The following is a 22500-nucleotide window of genomic DNA, read 5'->3' on the forward strand; positions in this document are numbered from 1 at the left end:
GTGGCAGTGAGGCAGTTGCCTTGAAGCAACTTGTCTTTTCTTCCTGGAAGGCAAATCAGATGGAAGGCAACTTCAGATCATTCCACAAAGCAAGCAACAATCGTGTCCACTTTCAGGAGAGCCAGCAAACAACATCTGGCCAGCCTCAAGACTGAACTTTCAAACTTGTCTCCTTCCTCAAAAACTTGGTAGAATCTTGTCAAGTCTGTCTCTGGAGTATGCCCCCCCTCCATCCCTTCCCTCATTTCAATGGCACCATAGCCGAGTCGGGTCGTGAGAAGGTCGAATGCCTAATTCTGTTTGTTTCCAAATCTTGTCTCCCCAACCCGTCTCACTCTGTTCCTATTATAAGCATTTGCTCAAAAACTGTTCCGAAACTCTACATCCTTTTTGCCTGATAATGTGGAACAACCCTCGACTCTGATTCTGCAACTGGCCCTAACAGCATCAGAACAAGTGTCCTAAAACCTGCTGTGCTGCTCTTGCACACTGTCTTTCTGCTCTGTTCACCAAATAATTTTCCCTGGGTCATCTTCCATCTGCTTACACGTCAGCCAATATCACTGTGTTGCATAAACAAGGTGCAAAAACATATCCCCTTCATTATATAATTATTAGCTTATTTGCAAACATCAGCAAGGTCATGGAATAGATCAATTCAGTTGACATTAAATCCTTCCTTTTGTCTAGGGTTACCATACGTCTGGTTTTCCCAGGCATGTCCTCTTTTCGGTCTTTAAAAATCCGTCTGGCCAGGTTTTTTGTAATTGTGCATATCTACAAATGTCTGGGATTTTGCCATTTTTTTGCTTTTGCATTTTCAAAGTGATAAATTTTAAGATTTCAGATACTTTTTTTTTAACCTTATTTAAATGGTTAAACCATTTTGTACATTTTCTTACGGTGATAAAATGTGGTTATGTAATTTTTGGACCAGGACAGTTTGGTACAAGTCTGTACTACTCTGTAATGGCATTATAGACGCGTTTGAACATCGACACTCACGCGTCCACTTCCTGTCCAACCTCACAGTGAGAGAGAGAGAGAGTCCAGTGGCGTGCTCAGTCCATGATTCCGTGTCTTCTCTGAGCGTGTACTGGACATACTTTTTTGATTATTTTCAAGAGCTCTTTACTCGATATTATATTTTACTACCCCCAAACACAATGCCAAAACAAAGTGTGAATCCACTGCAGAGCTAAAGACAAAATTCCCATGTTTTCAAAGTGGTCGAGAATAAGATGAGTGCTTGATATGTAGAGCAGGTACGTACGTCTCTGTGGAAAATAAATGTGCTATTGATTTACAATCTCATGTGGACTCGGACAAGCACAAGAAAGCAGTTCGAGGAGAGAGCTCATCAGCAAAATTGACAGATTATTTACTAACACCAAGCTGCAAATCTGAGGATGTTATTACTGCAGCAGATGCATTTCACACCGTTAAGAATCAAATTTTTGTTTCAAGTCAATGAATTGCACATCAGTCTTGTTGAAGAAGACATTCCATGATTCAGAGTTAAACCAAAATTTCTCAAGTGCTCGAACCAAGACAGTAATTATTGTTAACTCTGTACTTGCACCACATTCTGTTAACACTGCTCTGAAAAAGTCTGAAGAAAATGTAATAGCTTACTGCAGAGTTGCTACAGATGGAAGCAATCACTGTTCAGTGAAAATATTTCCAGTAATAATTCAGTATTTCAACTGGAACAACGGCAGTTAGCAATCAAAATTAATCAATGTTCGAGACACACCTAATGAGACTGCCGACACGATTGCTCAATATGTAAAGGAAACTCTTGAAAAGAGTGTCCTCTTTTTTTGGAGTGTCCCTCTCCAGTATCCTCTTTTTTGAAAGTTCAAATATGGTAACTCAATTTTGTCCAACTTCCTGATCGAAGATTGCAATTCAAATTCAGACACGGTTACTCTACCCTGGATATGCTGCTTCTGTTCTCCCAACAATGGATCGAGGCTCTCACTCTTAGACCTGAAATCAGGGCCATTTCAGGGGTCAGGGCCATCTCGTGAAGCATTTGATACAGTCTGGCTCTTGAAACTCTATGCCTATGGCATTGAAGGCCGCTTCCACAAATGGCTTACTGACTTCCTCTAGTCCCCAAGTGAATGCGTGGCTCTCAATTTGACACTCTAATCTCCTCCTCCCCTCCTTGTCAAGACTGGAGTATCTTGGGCCCAGTCTGTTTCCAATCTTCATCAACCATCTTTCTGACTTTCTGGATAATCCTCCAAATCTCTTTTCTGATTACTCCACCCTGTCTGCCATAACATACAGGTAGTGGACAAAAAAATGGAAACACCAATGTAAAGTCACTTTAAAGGACATTGGTCCACCGCATGCGGCTGGTACGACCTGTATGTGCTGTGGCAGAGTCCATCAGCGTCTGAAATTCTGCAGGACGGATGCGGCACCATTAGTCAGGTTCCTTGTGTAATTTTGTTGGAATTTTTTGGAGAGTAACAAACCTATACTATATATTTTTGAGAAGTTTAAAATCTATTTAAATAAAAAATGATGTTTCACATTTTTTCAACTTTTGGAAAGATCGTTTTGGGGTGAAAAATGCTTTTTTGAATTCCAATTTTAAAAAATCTGAAACAATACAAAATAACCAACTGATGATGGATTACTGTTAAATGGCTAACAATGGATTTTATAAGATAATAAAATGTTGCATTTTGACTGTCGGTTGCTATGGAAACAGCATTTTTGGAGTGGAATTGCCATTTAAAAAATTTTTTTTTAAAAATTATATTTTCCATCGGATGGCCTAAATAATTGTTAAATATAGTGACCATGACTAACTTACACATAAGTATTATGATTTTCAAGTATTGGAACAGTTGGTTGCCATGGAAATGGCCATCTGTGTAATGAAACATTGGTGTGTCTGTTGTTCAATATCAGAAGGTTTTGGCACCTTCAGTAGTAAAACGTTTGATTTTAAGTTTTTGTAGTTTGATGTATTGTAAGTGTGATCTTGTAGGGAACATAGGTGACGCCACGTCGCGACGCCATGCCATCGCCTCAGGTTACGGTTGCTTGGCGCGGCATGACGTCGTGATGTGGCACGACGCGCGTCCAAGCATGTGCAGCACTATGACGTCATTTTCAGTTCGCTTCGTTTATTCTCGATTTATTCATGACAGTTTACTTCGGAGCTTCGTTTCATCATATTCGGTTTTCAACACCTTTCTTCCTTTTTTCGGTAAGTTGTGATAGCCTTTGAGGCGTATATACCTTTTTGTCATTTTATGTTCTTCTGTATGGGGTAGGATTATGGTTTGAATGGCCACGGGGTTGGAGGTTTTAATTGCGTTTCCTGTTAGACTAGGAGTTGGAAGTCGGGCAGTCGTCATGTTATAGCTATGCGTTTATCCTTTTTCTATTATTTCGGGTTGATCTTTAAATATGTCCTTATGTGCTGCTTCGTGCTTTCATTTATCCGGAAAGAAAGTCACCATCAATGTAATCAGTCACTGACATATTTTGTTCCATTAGATTAACTGCTGTATAATAGGATAGGATTAGGTTAGCTTTGTGCCCAGGGGTTGGAATTACAGAGGGATTCTATTTGGAGTTTCTATTTAGTTTACTGGCATGTAGTTAGCGCATATTGTTGATTTCCCACTCATCTCTGCTTTTATTTTATTCAGGTAATTTTACGTCATAGTAGCGGTTTTTATTTTGGATTCTAATAAAGTTCTATCATTGCGACATTTACCCGCATCTTCCGTTTAAATCACATAAGTTTAGGTCAATAAATTAGTCAAAAAAAATAAGGATGTTGTTTTTCTCATCTGTTTGCTTTTTACAGTGATGAATGTTATTTGTGCCCTTGATATGGTCCTCGACATAGGCACAGCCCGAGTTTTATAGGCTGTATCACGTATGATAGATTTGACATTCATGAGCTGACGATTTATTTTTATATTTGCAGGACCAACAACATGATGGATGAAGTACCACTGAGTGGCAAGGATTCATGCCAGATGAAAGGATCAACAAACTGGACAAAATGTGTCCTGTGCCAAGATAATTCTTCCCTGAAAGGGTCCTTGGTATTGCAACCAAAAGTCAAGTCGTTCTGCCGTTTGATAGAGACAATACAGGAGCGAGCCAATTTACAGGATGGTGATTATGTACAGATTCATAAACGACTTGAGGGGATGTCAGCAGAACTGTTGCAAAAGGAGAAGGCTGTCTGGCACCGAACATGCTATTCCAACGCAACTAACAAGGAGCAAATTCGTTGTGCCAGGGTTCGTTATGATCAGGCACTATCATCAGGGTCTCATATCACCAAAGAGCCAGGTCGAAAGAGAAAAATGCCCGAAGTATGTCTGGAGTCGTCAAGCTCCTCCACACCATTCACCCGGTCATCCACAGACTCATTTGACAAGGCTTTGTGCTTCTTTTGCCAGAGGACTGATGGTCAACCTATTTACCTTGTATGGAGTGACAGTGCAGGCAAATCACTGAGAGAAGCTGTTGATGTTGCTCAGAACCCTGTTTTTATGACTCGATTGAACACTGCTATAGTGCCAAGTGATGCACATGCAATTGACATTATGTACCACAGGTCTTGCTGGACGAAACATGTCTTCCATGTCTTGCGAGATCACGACACCAAAGGAGAGAAGGATAAAGCATCAATGACACAAGTTGTGAGTTTAATTGAACTGATCAACTTGGTAGATGTCCTAACTGTCAAAGGATGCTGAACTGTCAGAGGACCTATACACAACTTTAGCAAGATTTGTCTGTTCAGGTTATTGTCCAAGTGGTGTCAATATTTCCAGCATCCCTGAACTTCGGTGGCATCTCTTCTGCAAGAACATGGCTGAGAATGACAAGTTACCACCAACTGTTGGTGCTCTGAGGCAGCATGTCATGCGGGTACATATCCAGGCATACGTTTGGGGTCAAGCAGCAATTTCTCAGCAAACATTTCTTGATCCATTAAAGAATGGCTTCCACAAGGACACGAGTGGTCAACTCAAACCGACAACAACAGACATTCTCCCTGCACCAAAGGCAATTATCGAGATGATAAGGTGCCAGTGCAAGACAGAATGTTCCTCACAGAGATGTTCCTGCAGGGCCAAGAACTTAACATGCACTGATCTTTGCATGTGCAGCACTTCGTGTGAGAATGACGAGGACTCAAACATTGAACGGCATGACCACGATAGTGATGATGACGATGGCAATGATGAGTGACATTAGAGACAGTGATGCCAATTGGCTACAAACTCATATTTGACATTAAGTACATTTCACTGATCACCAAATTCATGCGTTACTTGTTTCAAGATTTGAAAGCAATACATTAAACAAACGGTAATTTGGCAAAATGATAGCCGTTTCCATGGCAACCATTGCTCAAAATACAGACAAATGTATTCTATATTAAGAACTGTCCTCGAGTTAACAATTAATTATGCATCATCAGTTGCTTGCTTGCGATTAATTATTAATTTTCAGAGCTGATATAAAAAAAAACAGGTTTTTACCCCCAAAACGACCTATTTGACCACATTATATGCATTGAAAAAATGTGAAACATGGATTTTCTGTTTTGGTATTGTTTAAGCTTTCCAAAAATGTTGGGGTTAGCTACTCTCCAAAAAATTCCAACGAACGTCAAATTATGGACACAAGGAACCTGACTACATTCTTCCTGAGAAAGTCAATCAACTTACAGCTGTTTGATGGAGGTGGAAAATGCTGTCTCGGACGTCAACCAGAATATCCCATAAATGCTCGATTGGGTTCAGATCTGGTGACTGAGAAAGCCATTACATGGAGAACATCAGTTTCATGCTCATCAAACCATTGGGCGACCACGTGTGCTCTGTGGATGGGGGCATTATCATCCTGGAAGACACCCTCCCGGCAGGAAAGAAATGCTACAACATGGGGTGAAGATGATCATTCAGTACCATTAAGCAGCGATTGGCATTGACCTTTCCTTCAAAGGGAATGACTGCACCCAAACCATGCCAAGAAAATGCACCCCACATTTCAGAACCACCAGAACCCTTCACTGTTGGAACCCAGCACTCAAGGTTGTAAAGTTATTTCGGTTGGCGCCACACATGCACTCACTCATCTGTTTGTCGAGAACATGGTGAAGGACGATTCATCTGACCATATGACATTTCTCCACTGCATGGTAGTCCATTGTCTGTGCTCTTTGCACCACTGGACTTGCAAACGTGCATTGCCAGGTGTGATAAGCGGTTTGTATACTGCATCCCGACTTTGCTATCCCACTCTGTGGAGTTCCAGGCGGACCGTTTTTGATGAAACGGGCTGCTCGCACCGCAGGTTGAAATTTACGGTCAATTTATCTGCTGTTTCTCACCTGCCCTGCCTTGCACTTCAAATTAATGCACAGATATCACTGCCTCATAATGCAATATCCTCTTTAAAATCTTAAATCTCTTTTTGTTTCATTTGTTAACCTCCGCCATCGAAGATGGATGGAGGTTACTGTTTTCACCCCTTTCTGTTTGTTTGTTTGTTTGTTTGTTTGTGAACAGTATTACGGAAAAACTCGACGGATTTCGACGAAACTTGGTGGGGGGTTCGGTCTGGTCCAAGGATCATGCCATTAGATTTTGGACTTGTCCAAAATCCAATATGGCCATTATGGTGGCCAATTTGAAAAAATATTTGAATTATTTTTGCATTTCTACATGTTTTAGGTGATTTCCAACCCCCCCCCCCCAAAAAAAAAAATTGTTAGAGAAAAAAAAATTTTTGCAACTTTTTTTTTTCAACAAAATTTCGATTTCTTTTTTTTGCATTTCTACATGTTTTAAGTGATTTCCACCCCCCCCCCAAAAAAAAAAATTGTTAGAGAACATCTAACAAAATCGAAATTTTGTTGAAAAAAATTTTTGCAACTTTTTTTTTTAAACAAAATTTCGATTTCTTTTTTGCATTTCTACATGTTATAAGTGATTTCCAACAAAAAAACATGCCAAAATTATAATTGCGGCTGATTTTGCGAACTTTAGGTGGATATACCCACGTAAAATCAATTTCTGTCTCAAGGAATCTAGTTATGACGAATGAATTGAGTATGTAAAAGTTTAAAGTAAAAGGGAAAGTTGCAAACTATAATTCTGTGAGCACTGTTGACGCCAAATTGAATGAATAGGATATCAGGTTCACTTGAGTGACCTCACAGTATTGGCGGCGGAGGTTTTGCACTCTACCGAGTGCTTCCCCTCTAGTTTCTCATGTGTTTATCATTCATACAAGATACATCAATCTTCAATTACGATTGCTCCAATTGGCCTGAAAAATAAATAATCCCAGGAAGTGACATGGAAGAGAGAAGATACAGTACTGCTGCTTTTGAGAAACATATTAGAAAATTCACCGACATTGGATTGACTAATTATTGGAGCTGATCTTAAATACAAGGAAGAAAAATGAAAAATTTGATGATCAGATCGAGCAATTCATATTTGTATTTACTTTAAGCATACTATAGCACGAGGATTGAAGTGTATAAAAATTACCATGCAATATATTCACAGGTTCCTCCATGAACTTTAGATGGTGTAGTAAACAAAGCTTCAATCATTTCAAGGAGTGTTCCTCTACTGTGCTGTGCAATGGCCAATGTAAACTGTAGACATGCTCGTGTCTTCTCAGTCTTAAACATTCTCCCAGCTCTTTCCACCATTTCTTCGAGGTGGTCACTCTTACTTGACATTTCTCTACTTGCTCATCTCTACGTGTTGATCCACCTGCTTCCTGATTTAAACTTGTTGATCTTCACTGCCCTAATATTTACTGATCTATACTTGTTGATCTTCACTGCTCTACTGTAATCCATTCACCTTCTAATGTTGTCATATAGCTCTTCCATACCTCAATCTTATGACCACAACCTCTTTTGGTTCAATTCCTACTCCTCAATAAGTATTCAGTTGAGTAAACATGATGCCGTTAATAAATTTCATTCGCCGATTAGACCCTCATCCAAGGAATAGTCATCAAAATGAATTTTGGCAAAAATAATGACTAAAAAAACATTGTTTAGCCTTTTTGAATCAAAATTCATCTTAAAGAATATTTATTTATTAAGTGCCTGCTGTGATGATAAAACATACACAACCAGGCAGGTATAATGATTGTCAGTGGCTTTAAATGACTCATCAAAAAGATTAGCCAAATCAGTTATTCACTTCTTTTTTTTCTGCTGGTGGTGGTGAATTTTATTTGATCATTATGACTCATAAAAAAATTTACTTGTTTTTTTAAAACAGAGGGCAAGTGACAGAGATAATTATAGCTTCAAAATGCACTGTGAAAATGTTGAACTCAGAAACCATTTTACGAATAATTGCTACCAAGGACAACCAGCAAATACCAAAAAAGGTAAAAGTCAAGAAATGAAAACTGGAGTGTCAGAAAAATAAAGATAGACACATACTCTCCAATTGCTTCTGGTAGTGCTGTGAGTTGGTTGCAATCAAGTCTCAAATTCACCAACTTGCACAAATTACCTGAAAAAAAACAGTATATGGCCAAGTTATGTGCTTGACAACATTGTTGTACATGATAATCTTTGTGATTTTTTATATATAAATGTATATAAATATATATAAATATATATATATATATATATATATAAATATATAATATATAAATATATATATATATATATATATATATATATATATATATATATATATATATATATATATATATATATAAGTCAACTGATAATCGTCAGTATTATTTAGCGTTCGATAGTCATAATCATCAGTTAGTTTGCCATGAGTGAGTTTTCATTCAAATCTGATACATAAAAAGTAGCTATAATTAACAAAACACCAACACAATACTTTTTTGCAGAATAACTGATCAATCTTGTTTTCAACAAAAAAAGAAAACCTATTAAAAATGCCGAAAGACTACGATGACCCGATGAATAAGAAATGCTTTTAGTTTTCCGTGCATGGCTGATGCTCTTTTACAATGTCACTACTCCGAAGCATGTGTTATATGGTAAAGTATCCTTACGTTTCCACGTATACTACCACAAGTAATTGTTTGGTATTCATAAATGTCGTGTCAATGAAATTGTCTATGACTAAAATTTCAATATCATGAATGATGATATTTTTGACATCATTCCTCAGTTATGATTATTATCATTCATTTTGGATGTGTATTAACAAGTAAATGAAGCTTGCAACCATTGGAATAGGAGGACATAGTAACACATATAGACATGTGAGGAGTTAATTCAACATAATTTTTTTTTTTAAAAGTGGAATACTTTAAGGTGTATTGAAATGCAATTATTGACCAATTAACAGAAAAAAATAATCCCAGGAAGTGACATGGAAGAGTGAAGGTACTGCTGCTTTTGAGAAACATTAGAAAATTCACTGAAATTGGATTTCCTAATTATTGGAGCTGATCTTAAATACAAGGAGGTGAAGTGAAAAAATTAGTGATGATCAGATATAGCAATTCATATTTGTATTTACTTTCAGCATACTATAGCATGACTATTGAAATGTATCAAAAGTACCAATTGATTCAGGAAGAATATTCAGACTGTTGGCAGAAATAAGAAGCTGCAGAAGACCTCGGCAAGCCCCGAAGGATGTATCCAGAGACTGCAAACTATTGCTAGCAACGTCCAGGTAAGTCAGTTGGGTCAGAGCTCCAAATTCCTGGAAGTCAGTATTGGATATACAATCAGCATACGAATGGCAGTGTCTTTATAAATAATCAAATCAAGGTCAATAATAGGTTCTTAACTATAATCACAATATATCAATTCCAGCAATTATTTAATATCAAACTACAATGCATACAGTGCCGATAGAACGTCTACACACCCTTTCAAATTTTTCAACTTTTGTTGCCTTATAGCCTGGAATTTCATTGCATTCAATCAGACTTTTTCCACCTTTATTTACACATTGTAACCCACAACTTCCAAGTGAAAAACAAATTCTACAAATTTCAGAAAATTAATTAAAAATACAAAACTAGAATATCTTGGTTGAAAAAGTGTCCAGCCCCTGAGTTATTACTTGGTGAAAGAACCTTTGACAGCAATTACAGCTGTGTGTCTGTTGGGATAGGTTTCTACCAACTTTACACACCTGGATTGGGCAATATTTGCCCATTATTCTCAACAAAACTGTTCAAGCTCAGTAAAGTTGCGTGGTGATCGTTGATGGACAAGCAATCTTCAAGTCATGCCACATTTTCAATTAGATTTTATTAGGGGCTCTGACTAGGCCACTCAAGGAAATTTATCTTTTTGCTTCTTAGCCACTCCAGTGTAACTTTGGCTCTGTGCTTCGGGTCATTGTCATGCTGAAAGTTGAACTTCCGTCCAAATTTCAGCTTTCTTGCAGAGGGCAGCAGGATTTCCTCTAGGATTTTTCTGTATTTTGCTCTATCCATTTTCCCTTCTATCCTGACAAGTGCCCCAGTCCCTGCTGATGAGAAACATCCCCATAACATGATGCTGCTACCACCATGGGATGCTTCACCTAGGGATGATGTTCTTTGGGTGATGTGCTGTGTTGGGTTTGCCCCAAATGTAACATTTTACATTTCGGCCAAAAAGTTCCATTTGATTTTGTCAGACCACAAAATGTTTTGCCACATGGCTTCAGAATCTCCAGAGTGTTTTTTTGCACACCTCAAACGGGACTCAAGGTGGGCATTTTTGAGAAATGGCTTCCTTCTTGCCACCCTACCATGCACACCAGACTTGTGGAGTGCTTGGGATATTGTTGTCACATGCACACAGTTACCAGTGTTTGCCGTAAAGACATGTAGCTCTTTTAAAGTTGCCATTGACCTCTCGGTGGCCTCTCTGATCAGTCTCCTCCTTACTTGCTCATCCAATTTGGAGGGACGGCCTGAACTCGGCAGGGTCTTGGTGATACCATTCGCTTTCCACTTCTTAATGATTGCCCTGACTGTGCTCGAAGAGATATTCAAGGCCTTGTAAATATTTTTATACACATCTCCTGATATGTGCCTTTCCACAACCTTATCCTGGAGGTCTTTTGAAAGCTCCCTGGTGCTCATGGTTGAGTCTTTGCTGTGAAATACACTACCCAGCAGAGGAAACCTAAAGGAACAGCTGATATTAATCTGAAATAATCAGAATCATGACGATTTAACAGAAGTGGAGGGCAATTAACTTGGTGTGTGATTTTGAAGGTGTGAGGGTACTACATTTGAGTCCGTTTATTTGTTTGTCTCCTCCTCATCTGTTTGTCCACACAGAACTTTCGTGTTTTTCTCTGTAACTGCTTATCGGATTGAGATGAAATTTTCACCACTGGTACCACTACTCATGCAGAATGTTTTAATGATAACTATGATGTCATAGGTCACATGGTGTGGCAGCCATATTGGAAAAACGGGGGGGAAAAAAACTTTGGACCTCCATCGATGAAACCGCACCAATGAAAAAATTGAAACTTGGCACATAGCAAGTACTCCTTAAGGGGAATGAGTGTGATTTTTGAATGACATCATCGGTGCCTTCGTTATGACGTCATAATTGCATATGTAGAATGCTACATCGAATCAGTATGAAAATTTTTGTGGGTCATCTAGGGATAAAATGGTAAAGAAAGAAAAAAATTGATAATGTCATCGGTCACGTGATTCAGCAGTCATATTGTTTTTCAAAAAAAAACCTTCAAAAATCTTCTCTGAAGTGACTGAACAGATCGAGGTGAAACTTTACACGTATGACCACCTGTCCATGAGGAATAAAAGGTTCACACATATGATGTCATAGGTCACATGGTTTGGCAGCCATATTGGATTTACTCTAAAACCTATAAAAAAATTCAGCACTCAAAAGAAGTCCTGGCGAGGATCTGCAACCTCTGATTGCTCTTTTTTTTGTTTACAATTGCAATTACAAGGGAGTGGACACTTATCCAACCAAGTTATTCTAATTTTGTATTTTTAATTAATTTTCTGAAATTTGTAGAATTTGTTTTTCACTTCTAAGTTCTGGGCTACGATGTGTAAATAAAGGTGGAAAAAGTGTGATTTTATGCAATTTAATTCCAGGCTACAAGGCAACAAATGGTGAAAAATTTGAAAGGGGGTGTAGGCTTTCTTTAAGCAATGGAGAACACCACAATAGCCAATATCAAAGACAACTGCTTTTAATTCTGTTTCAATAGTACACAATGCTTAAAAATATATTTATAACACAGATGGAAAACAAATTGAAGACTCCTGGAAAAGCTCAAAGAAAGAAGAATGATGGATCACACTATGATAGACGGGGCAGAATTGAGTGAGCAGACAAAGCATCGAGGAAACGAGCATTTTAAGAATGGGTAGAAGAGCTTAGATAGTTGCAGGAAATAAAAGAATATGGCTGCAACCTGCCACTTTGTAAGACTGGGGTGAGTGGTAGTGTCAGATAGGTGGGGGAAGGCAGTTCCATATCTAGAAAGGAGGGGCAAAATTATATTGGTAAGTTGTCAGTTTGGACCTTGGTAGATTCACAAGGAGGTAAGGTAAGGAACATGTGCCTCCTGTTGGGGCCAGTTTGGTGTTAAAGTATGCGAGGGTATGTAGAGCAACATCATATGGGATCTGGTAAAAGGCCTCATGGGAAGGAGCCGACACTACACGGCATTCTCCCGTCACAGAGTTGCCAATAATGCTCAGAGACTTAAGCTCCAATTCATCAAGGAGTGTAAGGTGGGATGCTAGAAGATCAGCCAATAGGAAGGAGCAATACTTTATTGCACTGAGAACAACAGCTTTGTCAGTTGTGAGGAGTTGAGGCATGCCAAGGAGGAATGGTACTTGGAATATTACTCCCAGTTGTATATATGGCCTTCACATTTTGTGGCCTGCAGTTTGGAGATGGATCTGCTCAGGAGAGATAATGTTTGATTGTGAGACCTAGTCACACAAACCTACACTCCAGCAGGAAGCCGGTCACCAAAGAAGAGAGGAGAATTGGCAAGGCAGTCTTTCCTAATGGACAGATTAATGATGTGAGTTTCAACAGGCCAGAAGGACATTTTCCATGTGGTGGATCAGATCCTGATATTTTGACATCAGCCATGAGGGATGCAGCGAAGGAAACACAGGAGTAAATAACTGCAAGGAATAGAGTAACATTGTCTGTTAAATGATAAAGAGGAATTTAAATGAAGGAGCTGGCGTTTTTCTTTTTTTTTGTACACATAGTCTAGGCTCGTGGAAGAGCTAGTACAATGAACGATCAGGACGTAAAACACGCATGCATAGAGAAGGCAACTCCAAGGAGGAAAAACTGAAAAAATTAGGTGGAGGGATTTGGATGGGGTAACGAGGGTAGAAAAGATCATGTTTTTGGATTGGGGATGATGTGAGATGGCGGTGAAAAGCTGTCTTGATTATTCAGGAGGGGGAGGATGAGATTGGAGTGAATGTGGAAGTTGATTACAGAGGTGGGACAAAAAATAGGAACAAATGAGTGGAGGTGAGCACTGATTCTTCAGTGTGTTTCAAAAAGATTGATACAACTTTGACTTCCTGCCATTTCTTTGTTTTTTGACCGATACCGTTTTCCTTTTCAGGCTTTGATGGGAGTTATTGTGGTATTTGTTTGCTGCGATTTGTAGCTCCGTAGCTCCATATCTATGCTATTGACAGTGAAGCAAAAGACAAACGTGGTGGCTCTGTGGTATGAGAATCAGATGTGAACAGCCGCCGGAGGTTCTGCCGGGAATACGACCTCAGAACATGTGATGGACTCACAAATTGTGTAACATATTGAGCACAAAGGTACAGTGCACAACCAGAGCAAGGGCAGCAGTGGCAAGCCAGCATCAGTAACCAAGAGCCAAGCGAACATCGACACCGTGCGGGATTCTGCAGTGGACAGACCCACGAAGTACCACTGCCGGCGCTCCTGGGAGCTAGGTATCAAACCAACATCAGTCTGGCGTATCCTCACTAAGGAACTGAAGCTTTTCCCACACATAATCTCTATGAGGCATCAACTGAGTCAATATGACATGAGGAGATGACTTGATATGTGCAATTGGCTCAGTGACAGGATGGAGCGGTACCCAAACTGGATCAACTTGATCTGATTCACTGATGAAGCCCATTTCCACTTGAATGGTGCCATCAACAACCACAACATTTTCTGGGGGGCAGAACCACCTGAGATCACTGAGAGGTACCTGAAAGAGCCTAAGGTCACATGCTTCTGCACCTTCAATGCCAGATGGGGAATGCTAGAGCCTTACTCGTTTGAGAATGACAACAGCAGGATGGTGACGATCAACGATAAGTATTTCCAGGCCGTGCTCCAGGCGTTCCATAATGATCAAGCTCAAAATGTCACCCCAAACCAGCTCAGCATGACCTGTTTTATGTAGGATTGTGCATCCCCACCTATAGCTGGTGACACCATCACTTTCCTGCAGTAGCTCTTCAGAAACCACCTCATTACCCTGGGTACCACTCATGACTGGGCACCACATAGCCCAGAGTTGAACCCTCTGGACTACTGGCTCTGGGTGGCTGCCAAGGGTTTTACCTATGCCAACTGCCCTGCCACACTGGATGATCTGAAACAGGTGGTGTCAGACTACCTCCAGGCAGTGCCACATGAGACCTACAAGAAAGTTGGACAGAACTTTGGAGTCAGGATCAATTCCTGTCTGAACTGCGGAGAGGCAGACATCGAGAACGTCAATTACAAGGATTTTGCGTAAATGCCAATTTCAGACCTTGGGCTCTCACTAATTCTCGCAGTGACTTAATGCAATAGCAATCAGTGACAGAAAATACCCTGTCATAAGCTTTCAATAAATGTTTGGTTCATGTTCCTGAGGTTTATTTTTCTTTGTAAACAAACATTTAAAGTTGCATCACTCTTTTTGAAATACCTGTAGATTTAGGGAGTTTTACCAGAAGAGGGTTGATGGTGGACCGTGTGAGCCCTGCAGAAACCTGTGGGGAACAAACTACAGAAAGAGCTGGGGATACAAGACCAGAAAGAATGTCATAGAAGACAGAGAGCCCACTGACCTGTCTGCGATGCTGAAGTGAGAAGCCCATGGACTCAGCTTCAGCGTAGGAGATTCCAATCATTTCACTATCCCTCCCATATGTTTTTGCACTTCACTCTACTCTACTTATTCTGTCAGTTATAACACATGTTTACTGTGCACTCATATGTTAGACTGATACCTTGAAATGGAGACTTTGCTGTTTCACAATCATCACTTTCTGCTCTCCTTCCTTGTACTACTTCACATTCCATCTTGACTTTGGTTTGTAATAGGTAGATTAATGGATGTAGATTAACACTTTTTGAAGGAATTAGTATTTTTAGTGTTAGTAACCAATACCCTAATGACATGTTTCTACTTTCTTCTTTAAGTGGCCTGTGCTAAGAACCAAGATGGTGGCAAATTAGATAACAAAGTGTAGAACAGTGAATTATGATCAATTTTTTGTCAAGGAAGACATCAAGCATGTTAAAATTTACAGATTATTATTGGCTGCAGAGTATGGTTCATCATTGCTGTCAGTCATCTGTTTTCAGCAGCAGCCCTTGGGGACACGACATTTTTGATAAATAAAGTTAAGAATGATAATCTGCACTGGAAAAGTTAAGAATGATAATCTGCACTGGCGGCCTCTATATGTTCTAAATAATTATACACTGAAGGAATATGTAAGTTTCCATTCTGATGGAAGTGTTTATTTATCTTATACTGATGAATATTTTGAAAAGTATCATTTTTGAATTGCAGTATATATCGTAACTTAAGAGTAGTAGACGATCTACTATAAATGGATGGTGTGCGTGTGTGTGTGTGTGTGTGTGTGTGTGTGTGTGTGTGTGTGTGTGTGTGTGTGTGTGTGTGCGTGCGCGCTAAGCGGGTATGAGTGAGTTGTTTTTTTTAAACGCTTTGCAGAAACAAAACAGGAACATGTGGCCTGTACAGGAGAGCATGATATAGACCATGGAGTGAAATTTTAAAAACGATACCAGAAACATGGAAGGAAACATCAACCTAAGAGACATAAGCAAGGAGCAAAGTAGACATTCAGACAAAAATTCTGACAGCTTTGGGCAATAATTCAACAAACAAAGCTGTCCCACATCCTACTATCCTGAAGGTTGAAAATAGAGTTAGCATAAGTGAATAAAATACAGAAAAATAGATTAAAAATCTGTAGGAAACTGTTTACCATGATGAAATGAATATCAAAATAAATTACAAGCCTATTAACACAAACCATCGTGAACATCAACTCAAACTTTGACAAAATGTTAATGCTTTTCTGTTTTGCTCAAAACAAGTTTAAGGCGTCCATATGAAACGTTAACACCAGAAAACAAATTTAAAGTAAAACAAATTTGGAAGTAGTGACCAAGGAAGGAATAAATGTGACTGTTTCTCACAATGCAATCATTCAAAGAACAAAGAAATGATGTCGAAACGCCACGCTCACCTTTGGAATGTCATGAAGTTCATTGCCATCAAGCCAGAGTTCATGGAGAGTGAGCAACTGTGTTAAAACTATAGGCTGCGGGCAAGACATAATCCCAATTATATACACAGTAAGTTATTAATAAAAATAATAATAGGAAGAGCGATGACAAACATTGTTATTGCACAATGCCAATGTGAATGATCAATTTATTCATTCAATTTAATTATAGGGATTAAAAATAATGTCCTATTAAGGTTTTCGGAAGAAAATAAATATAATCAGTTCAATCAGTCGATATATGAAATGTAATAATTTTCATGATGCGATATATATTCGCAATTGAAGAAGTCGAAACAATTCTCATAAAACGCATAATAATAGGTGTACAGTGATATGGTAAGCTGTTAGAGTTAGGACAATGGAGGCACCATGTTCTAAGAATATGAAAATAATGCCCAGTCTGGTAAAATCAACATGTAACTGTCAGATTCTCAGTTGAAAACCCAGTTGGCTAACAAAGACATTAATGAACTTACACTGCATTCTCTGACCAAAAGGTGGCACCAGTCCACACACGAGTAAACAATTGACCAAATGGCAAAACAACAAACACAGCAATCCAGACCCCTGAAAAGTATTCATTGCAAAGTTGGGAGAACTCTCTCAATGACCAATGAAGTAGCAGCAACATCATTCCGAATTAAACCTACTTCGAAAATAAGATGAGGATTCGAGATGTTATTTTAGATTATTCTGCAATCACCATCCAATGACTTTCCTAAACAGCAGTAGAACAGCATAAGACCACTGCAACCTCATAGGAAGATGCATACCCACTCCATCAACACAAGTGGATCATGAGATCAACCTTGGTTCAGTGAATAAATGCACATAAATTCGAGCGGTTCCATCATTATAAATGCTATTCCGTCGAGCAAACTCTGTCCATCCCACATGATATAACAATTTATGCTCCAGAACTATGTCGCTGTTCCTCCAGCCAAGCTGTCCTAATATAGCACCAGTATTAAAATAATGGGGGTCACCAGTAACCAAAAACTCAAGTTAACCAGCCACATTAATAAAATGTCCAACCATATTGACACCTCATCATATCAACAGGAAAGTCTGGAAATTCTGCAATGAATGGTTGAAGCATAAGATGTATTCATCTGTATGGGAGAACCTCAAACAACAATTAAGAAGCTTGACCTCAACAACAACAGAGATGCTCACTTATTCCCCACCATCTCAAAGAAAGATCATGAAGGATTTCACATCACCTTCAAGTTCCACATCAGTCACACAACGTCTTGACTTGGATGTATATCATTGCTCCTCCATCATAACTGGTTCAAAATATTTAAATGCCCAATACCAAGGACTATCACAGGCAAACTATCTCCAAGGGACTGCAGCAGTTTAAAAAGAAAGCTCCAAAGCAACTTGTGGTGGGCATAAATTACTGTTATAAGCAGTGCTATCAATGTCTTAAAAGCAAATAATGGGGGGAAAAAAAAATCAAAACACCAGTGTATGTGAGGTACTGCATGTTTAACCATCTGACCTTCCTGAAAATAACTATGAACCTTTATTGGGATGTGACAAATGATTTAAAATGCTGACCATAGTAATCTGATACATATTCAATGTTGAACAACACTTTTTGAAAGAACATTACCCACATATCTAAGGCATACTTGAGCAGCACTGAGGTTATTAACAACAAAAGGAGCTCCATGAAGTATTGCTCCTCACCTAAGCTGGTGCTCCTGCTTCCCATATTGCTCCTTTCAACTCAGTCAAAAATAAGGCCTTGCACACCCCTCAAGGCCCAGGCTGGTTTCCTACCTATATTTATTTGTCCCATTAATCTCCCAATCGTGGAATAGTCTCCTTGTGTCAATTGTCTTGTGCTCACTTCATTGTCCCATCCACCGTGCAGTGGCAAATTAGTTTTCAACAAACCTTTATTTGATTCTGGAGAAAACTAATTAATGAGTCAAAATATCAAAGGGCAAAATCACAGTAAGTGCAAATAGCCCTTATTAGCCCATTCACTGCTGCACAACACGAGGTGGCCAAGTTTTTTTTTTTTAATTGCTTCAGTGTTTCTTTATTTACCATTGAGCTACTGTGTCTGTCCAGGCCATAACCTTTTTACCATTTGAGCTTTTGTCATCAAATTTTCAACAAACCTTTATTATAAGAATATGGACAACACTAATTGATAAATTTTACTACTTTTTTTAACTGTTGTTTTCGTGAAATTTAGTTGAGTTCAAAGTGGATGTGGACAGGCTTTGGATTTGCGGATGCTTTCGATGTTTTTTCTTAAGTGTGCTACCCATCACTCACTTATGCACTCATCCACACACATCTTCGATCACATGATGATTCTTTCCCATCCTTTTCCTCTCCAGGCCATTGTTACTCGTTTTGTATTATTCCTCCTTTCCTTACAAAAAAAAATTGTTTTGCAAATAAAAATCCCTTGACATTTTTATCACTGGTGGAAATGTGAATGTTGCATCAGAGGAGCTCACGATTCAATGCATCAAAGGAAGGAAAACATCAAAAGATACTTAGGCTATATTCTGACTGATCATACGCTTGACCCTACATCTCAGACATCACATACCATAGTGGTGAACTCATTATCTCCAAGGTCCAGTCTTTCCAGCTGTTTCAGTTGCTCAAGGGATCTGATCATATTGGAAAAGTAAAAAACACAGTGTAAAAAAATGGTGCAAAAGGTAAGAAAAAGATGAAAAACAAAACAAACAATAGCTGTACAACATCTGAACAACTTAACAGGGCACAAAAAATTGAAACTACAGAAGAGGAAGATTGCAGCTTACTGTGGGAGGGAGATGAGATTATTTCCACGAAGATCAATGGAACGCAGACGACTCAGTCTGGAAAAATAAAGAAAATAATTAGACATAATGCCGAAGTTGCCTTAATATAATCATGTCATCACTTCTTTTAAACTCTCTACTCTTTTAAACTGTGTACTCCAGTTCTGGCAGCTTAAATAACATGTAGAATGCATTTTTATTTCTGTTTAGGAAATCAATTGGTACATACTGTATATTTAATGAAGCCATTTACAATGAGGTTGGTATAATAGCACAAGTAATGAAGCTATAATTTACTTCTTTTTTTTTCCCCCCTTCCTCTGACCATTGGTGGTTTTAATCAAAAAAAGTCAATGATATGTTAACCAGCCACTCACATACATGTGTACCATTGGTATCAGGGTACTACAGCATCTCAGTTGTCAAGTTCATCGATGTTATTTTCTTTTTCGTGATTTAATGTCATCAATTGTACTTGTAAGAAATGTCAGAATGTTAAGTTGTTCCATTATGTGGAAACAGCTACTCAGCAGGGCATACTGTATACTGGCAAGTGTGAAAAGGCAGTGGATGCGGTTGAATGAGTAAACTTCAGGACCCACAACACATTCCTTTTTGAGTCATGATATTACACCAGTCTGTGTGTATTTACACCAATAGCAGTGGGGGATTAACTCTATTTATTATATCAACAATAAGCCTGGTGTTGGCTTAGTGATTCAGGTGGCTGGCTTGGAATCCTAGGGTCCTGTGTTTGAGCCCCGTTGGCTGCTGAATTAACACCAGGTCGGGTTGACTTAGCCTGTCACCCTTCTGAGGTCGGCGAAATGAGTACCAGTGTACTGGAAGAGGGGCACAGCATCAGTGGCACAGCTGTGCTCCAGGAAATGGCTGGAGTGGTGACCCGTCCAGGATTGTGCCAAATAGCCAAGGAAAAACTGCTTTGGCAGTTTCAATGCTCTGTTCAAGAGTATGGGTCCAAGAGAGATATCAATCATGACATGGACAACATGATCTTATCACTAAGGCACTGTTAATTTGTGGCTGCTCCCCTTCTTACAAGCCATTCAAATTGTAGAAGATAGCTATAACCAATTGATCTACTCCCATAAATCTATAATCTGCAGCTCAATGGAGTACTGCTCTTCTGTTTTGGCTGATGCCCCTGCCTCACAACTAGCCATGATTGATGCCACGGAAAGCAAGCCCCTCAAAATCATTAGGATCTCCCGTGACGGAGCTGAATGTCAAGGCCTGTAACTTTCACATCGTAGATAGGTTGGTGGTCTCTCTGTATTCTTCCACCTCCTTTTTGGTCTTACGCCCTCTGCCCCCTCTTGGCTCTGTCCCTCCCAACGTTATGCAAAGTACATGCGTTCTGCCAGTAATGCTCTTTCTGTTAAACTCCCAAAATCCAGGCTTACTGTTCACATACACTCATTACCTTCTCTTCTCTCCTGCCTGTGGAACCAACTTCCCCAGTCTGTTCAATCCCACTATTCCATCCATGGCTTCAAGACCACTGTTCACCACTGCCTCAAGTCATCCACCATTCATACTCTTTATCTTTTCGACCTGAAATTACTCCATTCCCAAGCACTCCCCTTTTAAAAATGATTGTGATTTACTTCCCCCTTCCCCTCACTCTTTTCATTTGTCAGTTGATTTATTGATTTTCTGTTTCATCCCCACTTTGGCCTTCCCCTTCTTGCTGTGTTGAAACTTGGGTGCAGCTTGTTGTACCCCCCTCCTCTTGATGTCACTCTCACCTTTACCCTACTGTTGTTTCCCTTTCCGTTTTGTTCCATTCCATTCTGCTCTCGCTCTCCTACAAGCCTCAACTATGTATCTTCTTCTCCTTCTCCTTCTCATTCCTTTATAAGGGGTGAGGTCAAAGAGTACCAGTCTTCTTCCCTGCCTCGCTCACAATACACCTTCATTTTCCTCTGTCCCCAGATAACTCCCTCCACTCTCCAACCACCCACATATTATTGATATCCCTCCTCACACAATCTTCCTATTTCAACCACATAACTTACTCCCCTGAACATATCTTCCCATATCAAACTCTTACTGGTATATTTCCCTCCTACCTAGCTCCGTCAAACTATCCGCTCTCTTTGCTTTTCTCCCTTCCCCCATCCACACTAAGTGTCCAGCCACCAAAGCCGGCATGTTACCAATCTTCCAATTAAGCTTACTTGCACACCAATCTCCAACCTAACTTCATCCATCCACCTTCTATCCACCCTCTTCACTCCCGCAATCCTCCTGACCCAGTTGTTCTCACAGACCTGCAGCCTCTGTTGTTGTCTCAGTCAATGCCATCATCTCCAGACCATAAAGGAAGGCCAGCATTACACATGACATCAGAATTTCTCTTTCAATGTACTTGATTTCTTTCTGTCTGGCATTACTCCCTCCACCATCCTCCACGCATTCACACCCACCTGAATCCACCTCCACAACTCTGCCTCCGACTTACCATCCCCGGTCACTGTTCCTCCCAAATACTCAAACCTATTTCCCTGTCTGATCTCCTTCCTCTTTAACAAGGAATTCTTCTATATTTTTTTCTCTGCTGCCCACCCCATATCATCTGTCTTCTCCGTACTCATATTTAGCCCATTCTTCCAGAATACCTCCTTCTACTCCCGCAGTCCCTTCTGTATCTTCCGCTTACTCTCCACCACAACAGCCAGATCGTCTGCATACAACATCCTCTCCAGCATACCTCTCATTTTACCCTCCTGCTAACCAGCTCCATCACCATGATAAACTTGAGTAGACTGAGGCAGTTTCCCTGCCCCCAACCAATGTTCATGCTGAACTCCTCGAGGCCATCCTGTCAGCCAAGGTCATATCTAAATGTACTGTTAATAAACAAACTGCGATTCCATGTTGTATTTATACATTTAACATGTATCCTATTTGGTAGCATGCATTTCTTCTGGTTGATTGTTGAGCTTTGTCTGTGTGCAGAGCTTTTCAAACACAAGGTCCGCTGGAAACGGGAGAGAGTCGAATGTGCGAACATACAAACACACGGACAGACACCATACGTCACATGACATACATACATATATATATATATATATATATATATATATATATATAT

General features: G+C 39.6%; 1 protein-coding gene across 9 annotated transcripts in view; it reads right to left on the reverse strand.

Annotated features, from left to right (window-relative positions):
• LOC147033020 (uncharacterized) overlaps positions 1 to 22500 on the reverse strand; it is a 313822-nt gene that overhangs the window by 126739 nt on the left and 164583 nt on the right. For all 9 annotated transcript variants that reach the window (XM_085871129.1, XM_085871134.1, XM_085871133.1 and 6 more), the window contains 5 exons: positions 19383 to 19439; positions 19163 to 19226; positions 16540 to 16614; positions 9593 to 9737; positions 8483 to 8555 (listed from right to left, as the gene is read on the reverse strand). In XM_085871129.1, coding sequence (XP_085727255.1) covers positions 8483 to 8555; positions 9593 to 9737; positions 16540 to 16614; positions 19163 to 19226; positions 19383 to 19439 — 414 coding nt within the window. The remainder of the gene's footprint in view (positions 1 to 8482; positions 8556 to 9592; positions 9738 to 16539; positions 16615 to 19162; positions 19227 to 19382; positions 19440 to 22500) is intronic.

The sequence above is a fragment of the Eptatretus burgeri genome, chromosome 2 (genome assembly GCF_056783735.1).
Source record: "Eptatretus burgeri isolate ZD-2024b chromosome 2, Ebu_testis_v1, whole genome shotgun sequence".
Taxonomy (NCBI): Eukaryota; Metazoa; Chordata; class Myxini; order Myxiniformes; family Myxinidae; genus Eptatretus; species Eptatretus burgeri.